Below are 12282 nucleotides of genomic sequence, written 5' to 3'. Positions count from 1 at the left end.
TCCTCGAGAGCCTGACGAAGCTGATCTTCGGTATATTGAGGCATTATATATAGAAGAAGACATGTGCAAAAGATGAGCCCATTTGGACGCGAATTGAAAATGTTGTGATAAAAGGAGGTTGGGGGTGGGCATTGGGTTGTGGTGGATTTTCGCGTTTTTGTGGGTGCCAGAAACAGGGGGGTGCCAGGAAGTGGGTATGTTGACTTATCACTTTCCTTACCAGTAGTGGTTACTCTGATGTCGTTCGGGCCGAAGCTCTGGGCAGGAGTTTGCGGCCGAATGCCCTATGGTTGCCATTGCGTGCCTCCATTTGTAAACTAGCTCTGCGGTCTACCTACCCTAAGTGGACCAAAATCCCAATGTTCTATGCTCCAGTGCTTCACAGAAGATGGGCTTCAGAAGAGTTGCGCATGGCTTTTCCTAATTGAAAGATAAACGATGAATAAGCCGGTCCCAAAATCGTGCCGGCTATTTGCCTTTACCATGAGCTAGGACATCTTGAGGTGTTGAGTGGTAGACACTTTGAGCGAAGTTACCCTGCCCACGAAGGAGGCTCACCTGCATCGGCGGCCCCACAGAAGGTAACTTACAAACTGTTCAAGGTTGCCAGTGTATTTTTTGGGCTTCGAACATGCACACAGCCACACTAACTTTTGACGACTGAGGCACAGAGAAATACTCCGCGTGAGAATGAGGAATCTAGAATGTTGCGTGATTCGATTGATTCTACCGTGACTGGTGAATGCTTTTTGTGAAGCTTGGCACTCAATTCCTCTCAGTCGATGTTACGCTCTGCTTACTTGCACAGCTCCACCCCGTGGGATCACTACCCAGAGGTCGGGCTGACAATCACGGAAAAGGTAAAGTTCATCAAGCTGCATTCTCGTCTCACTAACCAGAAACTCAAATGCGCATCATCTCATGTGCTTAGAAATGTCAACGGCGAATGTTGCCTTGGATGTCCAACGGAGTTCGGGTGCTTGGAGAGTTGAGATGACTGGAAATACATGGTCTTTTGCGGTTAGCGACCAAGTTGAAGCCTTTGGTCAGAAAGTGAAGATCAAGAGAGGACTGTTCAATGTGGATATTATGCGAAAGTGCGGTAATTAGTAATACTGAAAACGATACCGACAACCGTAAATGCACCCTACCGTTCATCCGGTTGTGCTGTTTCCACAACCCGCATCCTCGAATAGGCTTCAACTTAACATGGCCCTGAAGGATTCTGTGGAGTTCGTCTGACTGCTTCCGCGGCGGGTAGCATCCGCCTCAGCTCAATCTCGCAACCTAAATAAACAGACAGGGATCAACGCGATCTCACCTATCAGCGCTGCAAGACTGTCTAAACATCCCCTGAAGACCGTGCCATTTCTGATCTTCCATTGGATGCGCCAAGCGGTCCTTTGCAAAGGTCTCTGGTCGTCGGCTGATGCTTCTGAACCTTGTAGTTGGATCGACAGGGCAGAAGTCTGAATAGCCGCTCGTCCTCATAGCGTAGACTTAGGATCTTACCCGTTCCTTAGTTTCCGAACGAACGTTCCAGGCGCTTATGCTCGCTTTCCAGTCCGACGATGGGGGCCAACTTCCCCAGCTCAGTCTGACTGCGTAGCAACATCGTATAGAGCTTGGTTGATGGGGTCCAAGTCAACCTAGCATGCATTCCCAGGCAGCAATGATTCTAGTGAACATCCCCAGCTTTGGGTCATGGCCGGGTCAAGATTATCTCACATGCAGTATTGATGTGATGAGAAGTTGATATTTAGCTTACTATACAGGAGTATAAAGTCTGTCTTGCTCGCAGACATCATTGAGTCCAGAATCAGCTCATCCCAGTCTCACATCCCGATCACTATCAACCGGTTACTCTCAAGACCTCATATCACAATGGTTCGCTTTGTTCCTTTTGCAGCCACAGCGGCTCTCTCATTTGGATCGTGCGCCTTCGCTGCTCCCACGGTGGAAGGTGCCAAACTGCCAGATCCATCAACCTTGATCAAGCCCATCGGGTTCGACCCTACCATTGTCTCCTCGCTAAAGGAGCGCAAGGTCGCAGGAGTTGTCCCCGAGGTCATCACGCTTAGCCTTACCGGCCAGGATGCGAACTTCACGGACTTCCCCCCCTCAAATCCCGGATCTTCTCAACCCTCGAAGCGCGGTATCATCGGGGGTGTCGACAACCGCGTCCTCTGGACCAACAAGGACTACCCTTACCGTGCCATGGGCAGAATCGCACTCTCCAACGGTGCAATCTGCAGTGGTGCGTTGATCGGTTCCCGCCACGTTGTCACCGCGCGCCACTGCATCCCAGAGAATGGCGCAACCGCCCGCTTCCAGCCCGCCTACGACAACGGCGAGGCCCTCGGCGGCTACGACGTGATCCGCGTCTTCCGCCCTGACTACGGTCAGGAAGGCTGGTGCGCCAACGCCTACGACTGGGCCATCTTCGTCCTCGGCGAGAAGGCTGGATCCACCAACGGTTGGCTTGGGTTGAAGACGGTGAACCCTGACACTCAGCTCAACCGCGCCATGTTCTTCCACTACGGATACCCTGGCGACAAGGGCGGACAACAGCCTTACCGTCAAGAGGCTATTACAGCTTCTTCCGCGACTCTGTGTGACAGAGGTTCTCCTGTTGTGACTGATGCCGATGCTCAAGGTGGACAGTCTGGGGGTCCTTTCTGGATCAACGAGAACGGAGATCGGTACCTCTATGGTGTTGTTGTCGGAACCAATGACCAGATCACGGTTGTTGCCGGTGGCCCATCTCTGCTTGAGGGATACGGAATTTTATTGAAGGACTACCCCAACTAAGAGATGAATCATGAATGTTTTATGGCTGGAGTTGAGAGTGAAATCTTTACCATTCGAGATATGGAAACTTTCTGGTGCAATGAGTTCATCGTGTAAATAGTTTAAGAAGCAAATATATACGCAAATAGCTAAGAGCATCTCGTTGGCGCATTCAAGGCAACATCTAGGTTTTGAGGAAAATTTGTGCATCGGATTTAATGTGCCGATAGCGTTTGTAGCTACATAAGATAAGGCAAAATACTATATACAGAGTTGAATGACAGTATTTACTGAATCGGCGGTACCACTCTGGTTAGCAGCTACCCAGGATCACATCCGAAAGTTCCCGCAGATTCAAGCTAAGACGACGAGACCGAGACAATTGCAGTCGAAAAAGTAGTAGGCGCCGCTGTTATTTCCGTAGCAGTGACAGAAGTCGTTGTAGCTGCGCAGTTCGGATTTTCTCTTGGCCCGACTTTGAGCGTGACAGTCTGGCACCCATCCAGAGGCTGAGTTCCGTGACGCAAAAGTCCAGTCGTGCTATCGCAAACGTAAAGCGCAGACTTGCCGTTAGATTCGCACCCCAAAACACCATCTGTTACTGTGCATCCGAGGAAAGAAAAGGCGCCGGTCACACGGCTCGACGCGTACACGTAGATTAAGCTGTTGGTGTTGGTATGCACAGAGAGGAACCTCCAAGAGGAGTTGAACCAGGTCTCAACCTGAGTGCCGTTGGTGATGGAGAAGTTCAACGGGGTTTGAGATCCGCTCAGGTCAATTGATGCAAAGTCAGCGTAGAGGTATAGGTTGTAAGGACCTTCGCCCGAAGCAAGGGTTGCTTCGATGCTGACTGGTGTCGAAGTTGCGGCGCATGGCTCCGGCAAGCTAACGGAAGAGGTCGTTGGGGCTGGAGTAGCCTCCGCCGTCGTGGGGGTTGCAGTTACCGGAGGCTTCTCCCTAGTGATGCGGAACCAGGGTGAGACTTTGTACTGCCAGTCATTGAGGTTGCTGGGATCACCGAAGGTACGGAGTGCGCGGCAGAGAATGCGGTACTCGCCAGCTGGGATATCACCCTCATGAGCGAAAACATTCTGTGGAGGGGCATAGACACCGCCACCGTTCCGCGGGTAGTTCCTTAGAGGAAAAGAGGTGATAGAGTCCGAAAGCCCCTGGGGAACTGTGATAAAGGAACCTAAGTATTTGGCCTGCCCAGGGATTGCTGGGTAGGCCCAGTCTGTCTCGTTCCAGTCGCGAGCGACATACTGGTGGTGCAGTGTTAGAGCTTCGTACCAATAAGTGAAGTGACCGGTCTTACATCGAAGCTGATTTCTTGAGTTGACCAAAGAACATTGAAGTACGGCTGCGGAACATCGCCACCCTCCTCAAATGTGTAGTTGTGGCCCTCCTCCATGAGACCGCCATATCCACTGAGTAGTAGGGGAACGCCTCGTTCCATTTCCCAAATATCACTGGAATACAGAGAGCCCTTGATTCCTGGAGCCTGGTCAGCTAAAACGGATGTGGATTCTGGAATATACCCGACTCACCCATGTACGACACTCGTACTGCTTCTCCCTGAGACCCAGCGACCACGATTGACCCTCCGTAGACTGGAAGAGTGGCAGCATCAGGTGAAGACGGCTCAGTGAAAGTGATAGAGACAGATCCACTTTCACCGGGACTCAAGGTCAGATCGGCGGGGGAAATCTCGACTGTGGCAGTATTCCCATCCCCGGAGACGTATGGAGGTGAAACGGATACCCAGGCAGTTCCGGCACTCTTAGTGAGGGCAGTAATGCCGGCTTCATGTGAGAACTGGTATGTCACAGACTCATCCCCAGAGTTGGTGATCTGCACACTTTGAGTACCCTGGAAATGCTCTGTGTCGTTGAGGTTGAGCACCGCTGGGCTCACGAGGGTCGAGTAGCCCACAACTTTGAAGGCATCAACCAAACCTGCTCCCTGATGAATCACAGAGCTAAGAGCATAGAACTTGTATCAGCGTTTGTCTCCCAAGAAAAAGACGAGACAAGAAGGAACCACTTACGCGAGGCTATCAGTGCCGTCGTAATGACGAATGGGCTTGCCGCTGGAAACGATGACTTCATGAGCCAACTTGGCACCGCCATCCCCGAGGGCAGCGCGTCCACCCCGCGATGAGAAGAACAAGGCAGCAACGCCGGATATCTAATGGGTATCAGTCAAACATCCAGCTCGCATCGGTACTCTCGATACAACACTCACGTAAGGAGTAGCCATGCTGGTACCTGAAAGTGTTGCCCAACTGCCTGAGCCTATCGGGAAAGTCGAGAATATCGAGCCGCCTCTAAAGTGTCAATCGCATAATCTCTTAGATCGATTGGGAAACCTACCTGGTGCGGAAATTTGGGGAACCATGCGCGCATCTAGGGTTGGTCCCCAAGATGTGAACTGGTCGATCCTACCTCCTGCGAAGGAAGGACGATCAATCGCAGCAGGTTTGTTGTCGTTGACAAACTCAAAGGTCACGGTGTAGTTCCTTTCATGTTGGCTGACGAGCCAGTCTCCGTCCTCGTAGTTGATCAAGCTGTCTGGTAGTAGTGGTCAGACTCATTCTTGTGCATGACGCGAGAGATATCTAACTTACACCCTTTGGCTTGCCGCTCAGCATCGTATCGAACACGGCCAGGGATCTCCCAATCGGAGCCGTTATAGTTGTAAATCAGAACCCAGTCCACCTTTTCCATTAAGCCACTATCGGTTCTTTGCCATCCACAGTCCGCCCGGCTGGAATCCTGTGTTAGAAAGATTCAGGGAAACTGGCAGTCATTTGAACTTACGGCAGGACCAAAACATTGGTGTCAGGAATAGTGAAGTCGATACCACACTGATCAGCGTGGTCCCGAGGATTGGGGGCCCATGAAGCTGGGGCCGTTCCGTTAAGAGACCACTGGACCCCGTTGTCTGCAAGGTAGATCTGAAAACATGTATGAGCTGCGAACCAATCGGGAAGATACAACCACTGCAGTTGCTAGGGTATCAAATACGAACAAAATCACGAGTTTCGCCACTACTGGAACGCGCGGTTGCCGTCCATGCAACGAGCTCATCATGCTCTACACTCCCGACGGCAGTGCTACCAATGCCATTGCCGCCGCTGCTAGTATACCAAGGGCCATCTATTGACGCCAATCAGTCAGAAATGATTTTTCCTGGATTGAGGAGAACTCACTACTTTCACCAGCGTTTCCGGCGGCGATAGAGACAAAAGTGCCGGCAGCTTGAATGGCGGTTGCCACCACCGCAAGAGGGGTGTCAACAAATCCTCTGTTAGAACCAAGCGAGGCGCTGACTATGTCTGCGCCCTCCTCGTGAGCTCGGAGGAAGCCCACAACAATTACATCCTCGTAGGTGCTACCTCCGCACCCAAATACTTTGTAGGCACGAAGACGAGCCGAGGGTGCAACACCAGGCACAAACTCGTTACTGCTAGCGATGATGCCAGCAACGTGTGTGCCATGGCCATTGCAGTCAATCGGGTCCTCGTCTGGGAGGTAGATGTCTCCAGGTTCGTAGTTGTCGCCAACAAAATCGTAGCCACTCTCAACCTTGAACCCAGAGCCGAACCCGCCACCGAGAGCGGGATGATTGTAATCGATGCCGGAGTCAACAATAGCGACGGTCACCCCTTCGCCAAAATGGCCGTTGGCATGTGCAAGAGCGACGCTAGTGTCATTGTGAGGGCTCCAAGTGGGGAACTCTGTCTGTACAACCGCTTCAGTCGTGATGGGAAGTGAGAAAAGTGCAGCAGACCATATCTTCTCAACTTCCGGCAGAGCTTGAATATCGGCTACAGTTTCAGAGGTATCATTCCCCAAGTCAAAGGAAGCTCCGTGAAACAGCTGCGAGTTGAAGCTCACTGCTGGGGAAGCATCTTTGCCGGCATTCTGGAGGGTGGTAAAGAAGCCGGCAGTGTCCTGTAGTTGTGTCAGAGAAATTAATGTCTTTCGTAAAACAAAATCAGGGACTGAGATAGTCATACAAGATCTCCGTCACGCTTTCTGAATTTAGCTGAGCCGGAGGATGAGAACTTGACGATGTATCGGCCGCTTTCGATGGAGATTGGAGAAATGGGCCCAAGAATTGCTTCAGGGTCATCTGGAGACGTCTGACCTAGGACTTCTCCACAGAAGATGAAGGAGGCCAAAGCCAAGAGAGACTTGACTCCCATGATGAAAAGTAACGTCTGACAACGATTACTCAGGACTCAGGGCAGGTCTTGATTGACGAGAGGGACAAGGCAGCATTGAGCCTTAGCCGGTGGGATAGTGCAACATGAATGACCAACGATGGAGGCTCTTGTCACCTTATGTACTACGGAAGCCAACGGCGTAGACACTCAGGTAGGGGATGCTACTAAAATTCCCAATGCTCCTCGTCCCGCCTGGCGCGGAGTATCTTCTCAACTGGATTAAGTGGAATGCAGGGATTTGGCTGTACTCAGTTGCATTCGAGTGGATCGAGCAAGGCGGGAATGATTAGATTAGATGCTAGCTTCCTGCTCGGTGATAGTCGGTGGTCACCTTGTTTCTACCGAGGTGACATCCGTGGTCGGATCTTGGCATATCTTCGCCAATCGAATTCTTTGAAACGGATCACGGAACAGGCGCAGTAGAAGGCGAAACTTTTCCACCTCGGGTATCGCGCCAAGAATAATGGCGGTAATGACTTCTTACCCGGGCCATCACGCAGGAGTAACGACCATTATGAACTGAAATTAGAGGCATTACATTACCACTGTGCGTTCCAATAAGGATTTTGCTCCGGCATCTCATGCAGGTCCCGGCCTCTTTGCTGAAGTCATGGTGGAAGGTTCGGAACGAAGCCTAATTGGGATCCTTGTCGAAGATCCGAAGTCGGCCGCCTATTGACATGATTCGTGACGAGATGGATGGTTTACTGGTAAAATCAGGAACAGATGGCTGATCGTCATTCATCGGAAGTTAAATCTGGCTTGCAGGCCGCTGAACTGACTAAAGTCTTACACAACATTCACTTTAGAAGTTCCTTAGCGAAAAGCCGAGCCTTCAAATATGGCAACGCACAGAGCCCTGCCTTGATTCGTTCTGACATGCCTGTCTTGTCGTATAGAGTTATTCCCGAGCGGTGCCAAGCATGCAATATTTGGTAAAGACCCTGCATGGCGTGGTAGGTGAGGTGATGAGGGGTAAATCCCTGCCAGGAACAAAGTTGAGCGGCCAAGATAATTTGTGCGCTTGATTGCAACGGAAACGGGGACTGAATGTGTCCGCACATTTGGATCCCTGGAGACGAAGGATAACAACTTTCAACACACCTTCCTGAAAGAGTTCGAAGTAAGTCGAACGTTTAAAAACTTTGTTTGGACGCTCGTCGCCCCTCAACTACCCTGACTTACGCTCCAAGACCTGCCTGCCCAGAATGTGAGCCTTTAACCTAGCAGAACCTATTACAGGTGTAACTCACTTGGCTCAAGAGCAAGCGGCAAGCGGCGATCAAGCAGAGAGCTCCTTTAGGATTTGTGACCTTTCATGGCTTTTCATCGCTATTACCAGCAACTACCGGAACGATGCAAAAGATGTTGAACCATTTTGAGATTGCGAAATGAATTTAGCAAGTCGGCGATCCAAAAGATATGGAAAATCATGAAGTTACAGGCTTGCCAAATGAATCTAAGATAAGATGGTAGAATCCATCTTGCTCTTCGAAGCGTTAAACACACCTCACCGGATTCTCTGGCTAGCGAAGGCTTTCTGACCTTACGGGGACGAATCACAGCAGAGATCAAGGTGTAAGATGAGATGCAAAACGAAATAAGTATCAGAATATAGTTGGGGTAACGGGGAGGGCAGAAGACCGTATGCTTCTCTAACTAAATGGTTCTGAGAGATTCCCTTCAATGAATCAAAAAATAATGATCATGCCCTACCATAACCAGTATTATCGTTATGCACGTTCTCATCACCGTTAGGAGCTGAATCTTTCAATTGAACTTATACTGATTGAGAGGAACAAATGGAAATAAGGAAATAATAGCAAGGAAGTATTTACAAATAGACATTGAAACTACAAGTCCTCCCTTAAGGTACATCGCTGAGGATTCGCTATCGTCTGATTTCGTCGCAAGACTCAGGGCCACCTAGGGTATGACGCTTTGCTATCGACACTCCCCTGGAAGTCATACAATCTAAGGTACCTTCACTTGAAGTCGACTTTTCTTTCACGGTAGATTTCTTGTATCGTGCAACAAGTCTAAATCCTCACAAGCATTGGCTCCGTCCATTATTTTACAATAGCATGAGAGAGAAAGCTTTCCTAAGCCAGCTACCACCTTCATACACAGAGGTCCCTAAGTAGTCGTGAATGTTTCAGCGTCGGCTACGTCTCTGCCTACGAGCTGGCGAAGCTGCTGGAACATGCCGCCTAGAATGGTATCTGAATGTTCCCGCAGTGCCGCCTGGGGTGTAAAAGTCCACCGTCAAGTGACTTCTAGCATCACTATAACTTGTATGGGGACCATTACTGAAGAGGCATTAGATGTGCCAGCCCGTCAAAGTATGCTGAGAGGGGGAGTCCATACACGATAACAGCTAAGACACATATCTCGAGAAGGCCATTCTGGTCTGACCATTGGCGTACGAGACGTTGATAGGCAGAGCGAAGTTCGCTGTTGTTGGCGTACATGTTTGTGGGATTGAACTCGATATCCATTTCAACGGACTTTTGGCGGCACAGCGGTGATTGAAGTGGAAGACAAAAGTATCGAGACAAAGAATGCCGTTCAAGGCACTAATTATTGATTTTGAATCCGAGAACAGAGTAAATTGAATGAGGAATGGACGGATATGGGACACGAATCTCCCAACGTCACCAGTTGGTGACGCCGATATTTAAAGATTTCATCATGGGCGTAGACTCTTCGTCTTGTTGTATTAACAATGTACACTACATCTATGGATTGAAGACCGATATGTGCACTGCTCTGTGATAAGTTGGGAAACAGCAGGCCTCGGCCAATCTATGGCCGGCGGCAAAGAGAAGAAGCATGAAGCTGGGCGTCAGGATTGGCCATTGGTTGTGATGTGACCATGTCTTGAACTTAATTATCATTTACTGCTTAAACCATGAGAATGGCTGGCTGTTGAGTGGAGGAATTCATTGATGTAAACCTTAAGCGTCGCATTATCATACTCTCCTGAAATCGACTAGGCCGGCTGACGGTAGGCTCATCGAGCTGTGCCACTGTGGCTGCGGCTGTTGAACCAACAAGTGCAGTTAGCTATGGTGCGCCGAGGTGTACTGAGAGTCTGAGACTGAGAGTCTAAGTCCCGGACGAAGTTTATGTAAGCGCCAAGATTGATCTACAGTGGGGCACCGTGTTCACCATGCCAATGGGCGGCAAGGAGATTGGTGTGGTCCGTGAGGTGGGTGCGTGGGTGGGGCTGCACAGCGGGTTAAGGTACACAAGCGCGCGGCATCAGCCAAGGCACTGATTGATCTTCGCCAACTTCATTCCCGTTAGTTTGCATCTCAAGTTCTTCAGCTTTTCTTCATCCCTCCATCGACGCTCGGAAGCTGTTCTCAGGCCAGCGCATGCCCCGAGATATCAACACCAAGCGTCGCTGAAATTGCAACCTCCGGGAACCCCGAGTTGATCGCACATTCACCATGTCGTCACCACCGCCAACACCTCCTTCGACCGACCCTTCGTCAGAGGAAAACTTCAGATTTCACCAAGCTGGCACGCCATGTGAATGGTCAGAGTCATATCATCCTGGAGGATTTCATCCAGTTCATTTTGGTGATGTTTTCGACGGTCACTACGAAATTATACGAAAGCTTGGGAACGGCTCATTCGGAACTGTCTGGCTTGCTTTTGATATGTCGTAAGTCGCGTCGCCATTGTTCCCTCCCCTTCCAGTTGCCCACCGAGTTTCATTCAGCTCATATGTCTCTAGAAATAATCGTTACGTTGCTTTGAAGATCGAGGTAGCCAAACGAGATGAACCAAATGAAGTGAAGATCCAACGCCTTCTCGCCGAAAGGGTACCAGAGGACCCGTGCTCAAGATTTGTCGTGGCCCTACTAGATTCGTTCTACCATGACGGCCCTAATGGAAGACATCTTTGTCTTGTACTCGAACCCATGGGTCCAAGCTTGTCCTCCGTCCTCAACGCCCCCGCCGAAATTTACGATCCCCGGAACCCACCTGTACGACGCTTTGCAAAGGATAAAACCAAACGCATTTTACGACAAGTGCTTTCAGGGCTACAGTTTCTCCATGAGAATGAAATAGTTCACGGCGATCTTCAGTCTGGCAACGTTCTCTTCGCTCTGCAGGACCTCACTCATTTCGAGCGCCAGGTGCTCAAGCAAGCCGAGGACACAACGAATATCGACCATTTGCGGCGCATTGATGGCAAGCCTGACAAATGGGCTCCCAAATACCTGGCTGTGTCTGAGCCATTGTCGGAATTCGCGCTTACAGGGCTAGATGAAGTGACGAAGCTTTCGGACTTAGGTGGAGGTAGGACATCTCGACAGCTTTGATTTCTTGAGGCTCACATGGCTCTAGCTTTCCCCATAGACGATCCTCCGCGCTCAGTTGTGACTCCAGTGTCTTTACGAGCACCTGAAGCAATCCTGAACGAAGCCTTCGGCACAGGGATCGACATTTGGAGTTTCGGTTGCCTCGCCTATGAACTCATCACAGGCGCGGCGCTATTTGAGCTCCCACCTTTCGGTCTTAGCGATCAAGGTATCAAGGATGAGCACCTGATACAGCTAACTGACATCATTGGATCGCTGCCAGAATGTCTGTTAGCAAAATGGCCGAATGCAACGAAGTACTATGGCTCGAATGGAGACCGACTTGATGCGCGCCCAATGGACTTCGAAGAAGAATTCTCCGAGGACGGGGATTCCGATGACAGTCTATCAAATCGCGAAGCGGACGAATTTGGTGAAGGTGGTGATGACATGGATGGATTTCAATTCGACGTAGGCGAGCGCGGACCGCCCCAACTTCATGAGACTCTGGAGAAGCTTATAAAGGCCCACAAGGCAGAGGATGTGGACGATGATGAGGAAAAGCAGATCATTTGTATGCTGAGATCTATTTTCCAGTACGATCCTTCGCATCGCCCCTCAGCAGCAGCTTTACTCCAGGATCCTTGGCTAGCTACCCCGATTTCAGCAGGAGTAAGCCAGGGAGAAGCGGACAACTAGCTCCTAAGTAAGCAAAACGCTAGATAATTGAGAGCGAAGTTTCCTTAAGAACAAGTCCTCTAAAACTCTGCATGATCCATAGGTCCCAGACTTGTTTCCGAACAGAACTTTTTTAAACCAGTGATAGTAGCTTGGGAATGGTGAAGCGGTATCGCCGCCGCATACTTATAAGTTGCTGCCCAGCTTCTGTGATGCAAGCACATGGCCATCTGTTAGTCAATGTTACACGCAGTAGTCGGTAGACGA

The 12282-nt window shown here is 50.2% G+C and overlaps 3 protein-coding genes across 3 annotated transcripts; 2 read left to right on the top strand and 1 right to left on the bottom strand.

The window, feature by feature from the left end:
- Positions 1–1884: 1884 nt before the first annotated feature.
- Positions 1885–2811, top strand: CTAM01_16063 (uncharacterized protein; the record flags this gene model as incomplete). Its single annotated transcript, XM_060532056.1, has 1 exon — positions 1885–2811. The coding sequence occupies one exon, from the start codon at positions 1885–1887 to the stop codon at positions 2809–2811; it is 927 nt and encodes a 308-aa protein (XP_060373381.1).
- A 338-nt stretch (positions 2812–3149) lies between these two features.
- CTAM01_16062 (subtilase) lies at positions 3150–7000 on the bottom strand (the record flags this gene model as incomplete). Its single annotated transcript, XM_060532055.1, has 11 exons — positions 3150–4052; positions 4106–4284; positions 4338–4768; positions 4838–4977; positions 5035–5084; positions 5163–5360; positions 5417–5556; positions 5610–5746; positions 5821–5948; positions 6002–6746; positions 6812–7000. The coding sequence occupies 11 exons, from the start codon at positions 6998–7000 to the stop codon at positions 3150–3152; spliced, it is 3240 nt and encodes a 1079-aa protein (XP_060373380.1).
- A 3476-nt stretch (positions 7001–10476) lies between these two features.
- Positions 10477–12036, top strand: CTAM01_16061 (serine/threonine-protein kinase SRPK3; the record flags this gene model as incomplete). Its single annotated transcript, XM_060532054.1, has 3 exons — positions 10477–10694; positions 10767–11335; positions 11384–12036. 3 exons carry the CDS (start codon positions 10477–10479, stop codon positions 12034–12036), a joined length of 1440 nt encoding a protein of 479 aa, XP_060373379.1.
- Between the last annotated feature and the right edge of the window lie 246 nt (positions 12037–12282).

This window comes from Colletotrichum tamarilloi (assembly GCF_030869305.1).
Source record: "Colletotrichum tamarilloi strain Tom-12 chromosome Unknown Scaffold_193.1, whole genome shotgun sequence".
Taxonomy (NCBI): domain Eukaryota; kingdom Fungi; phylum Ascomycota; class Sordariomycetes; order Glomerellales; family Glomerellaceae; genus Colletotrichum; species Colletotrichum tamarilloi.
Note: the sequence above shows the minus strand (reverse complement) of the source record. Positions and strands in the feature narration are given on the sequence as shown.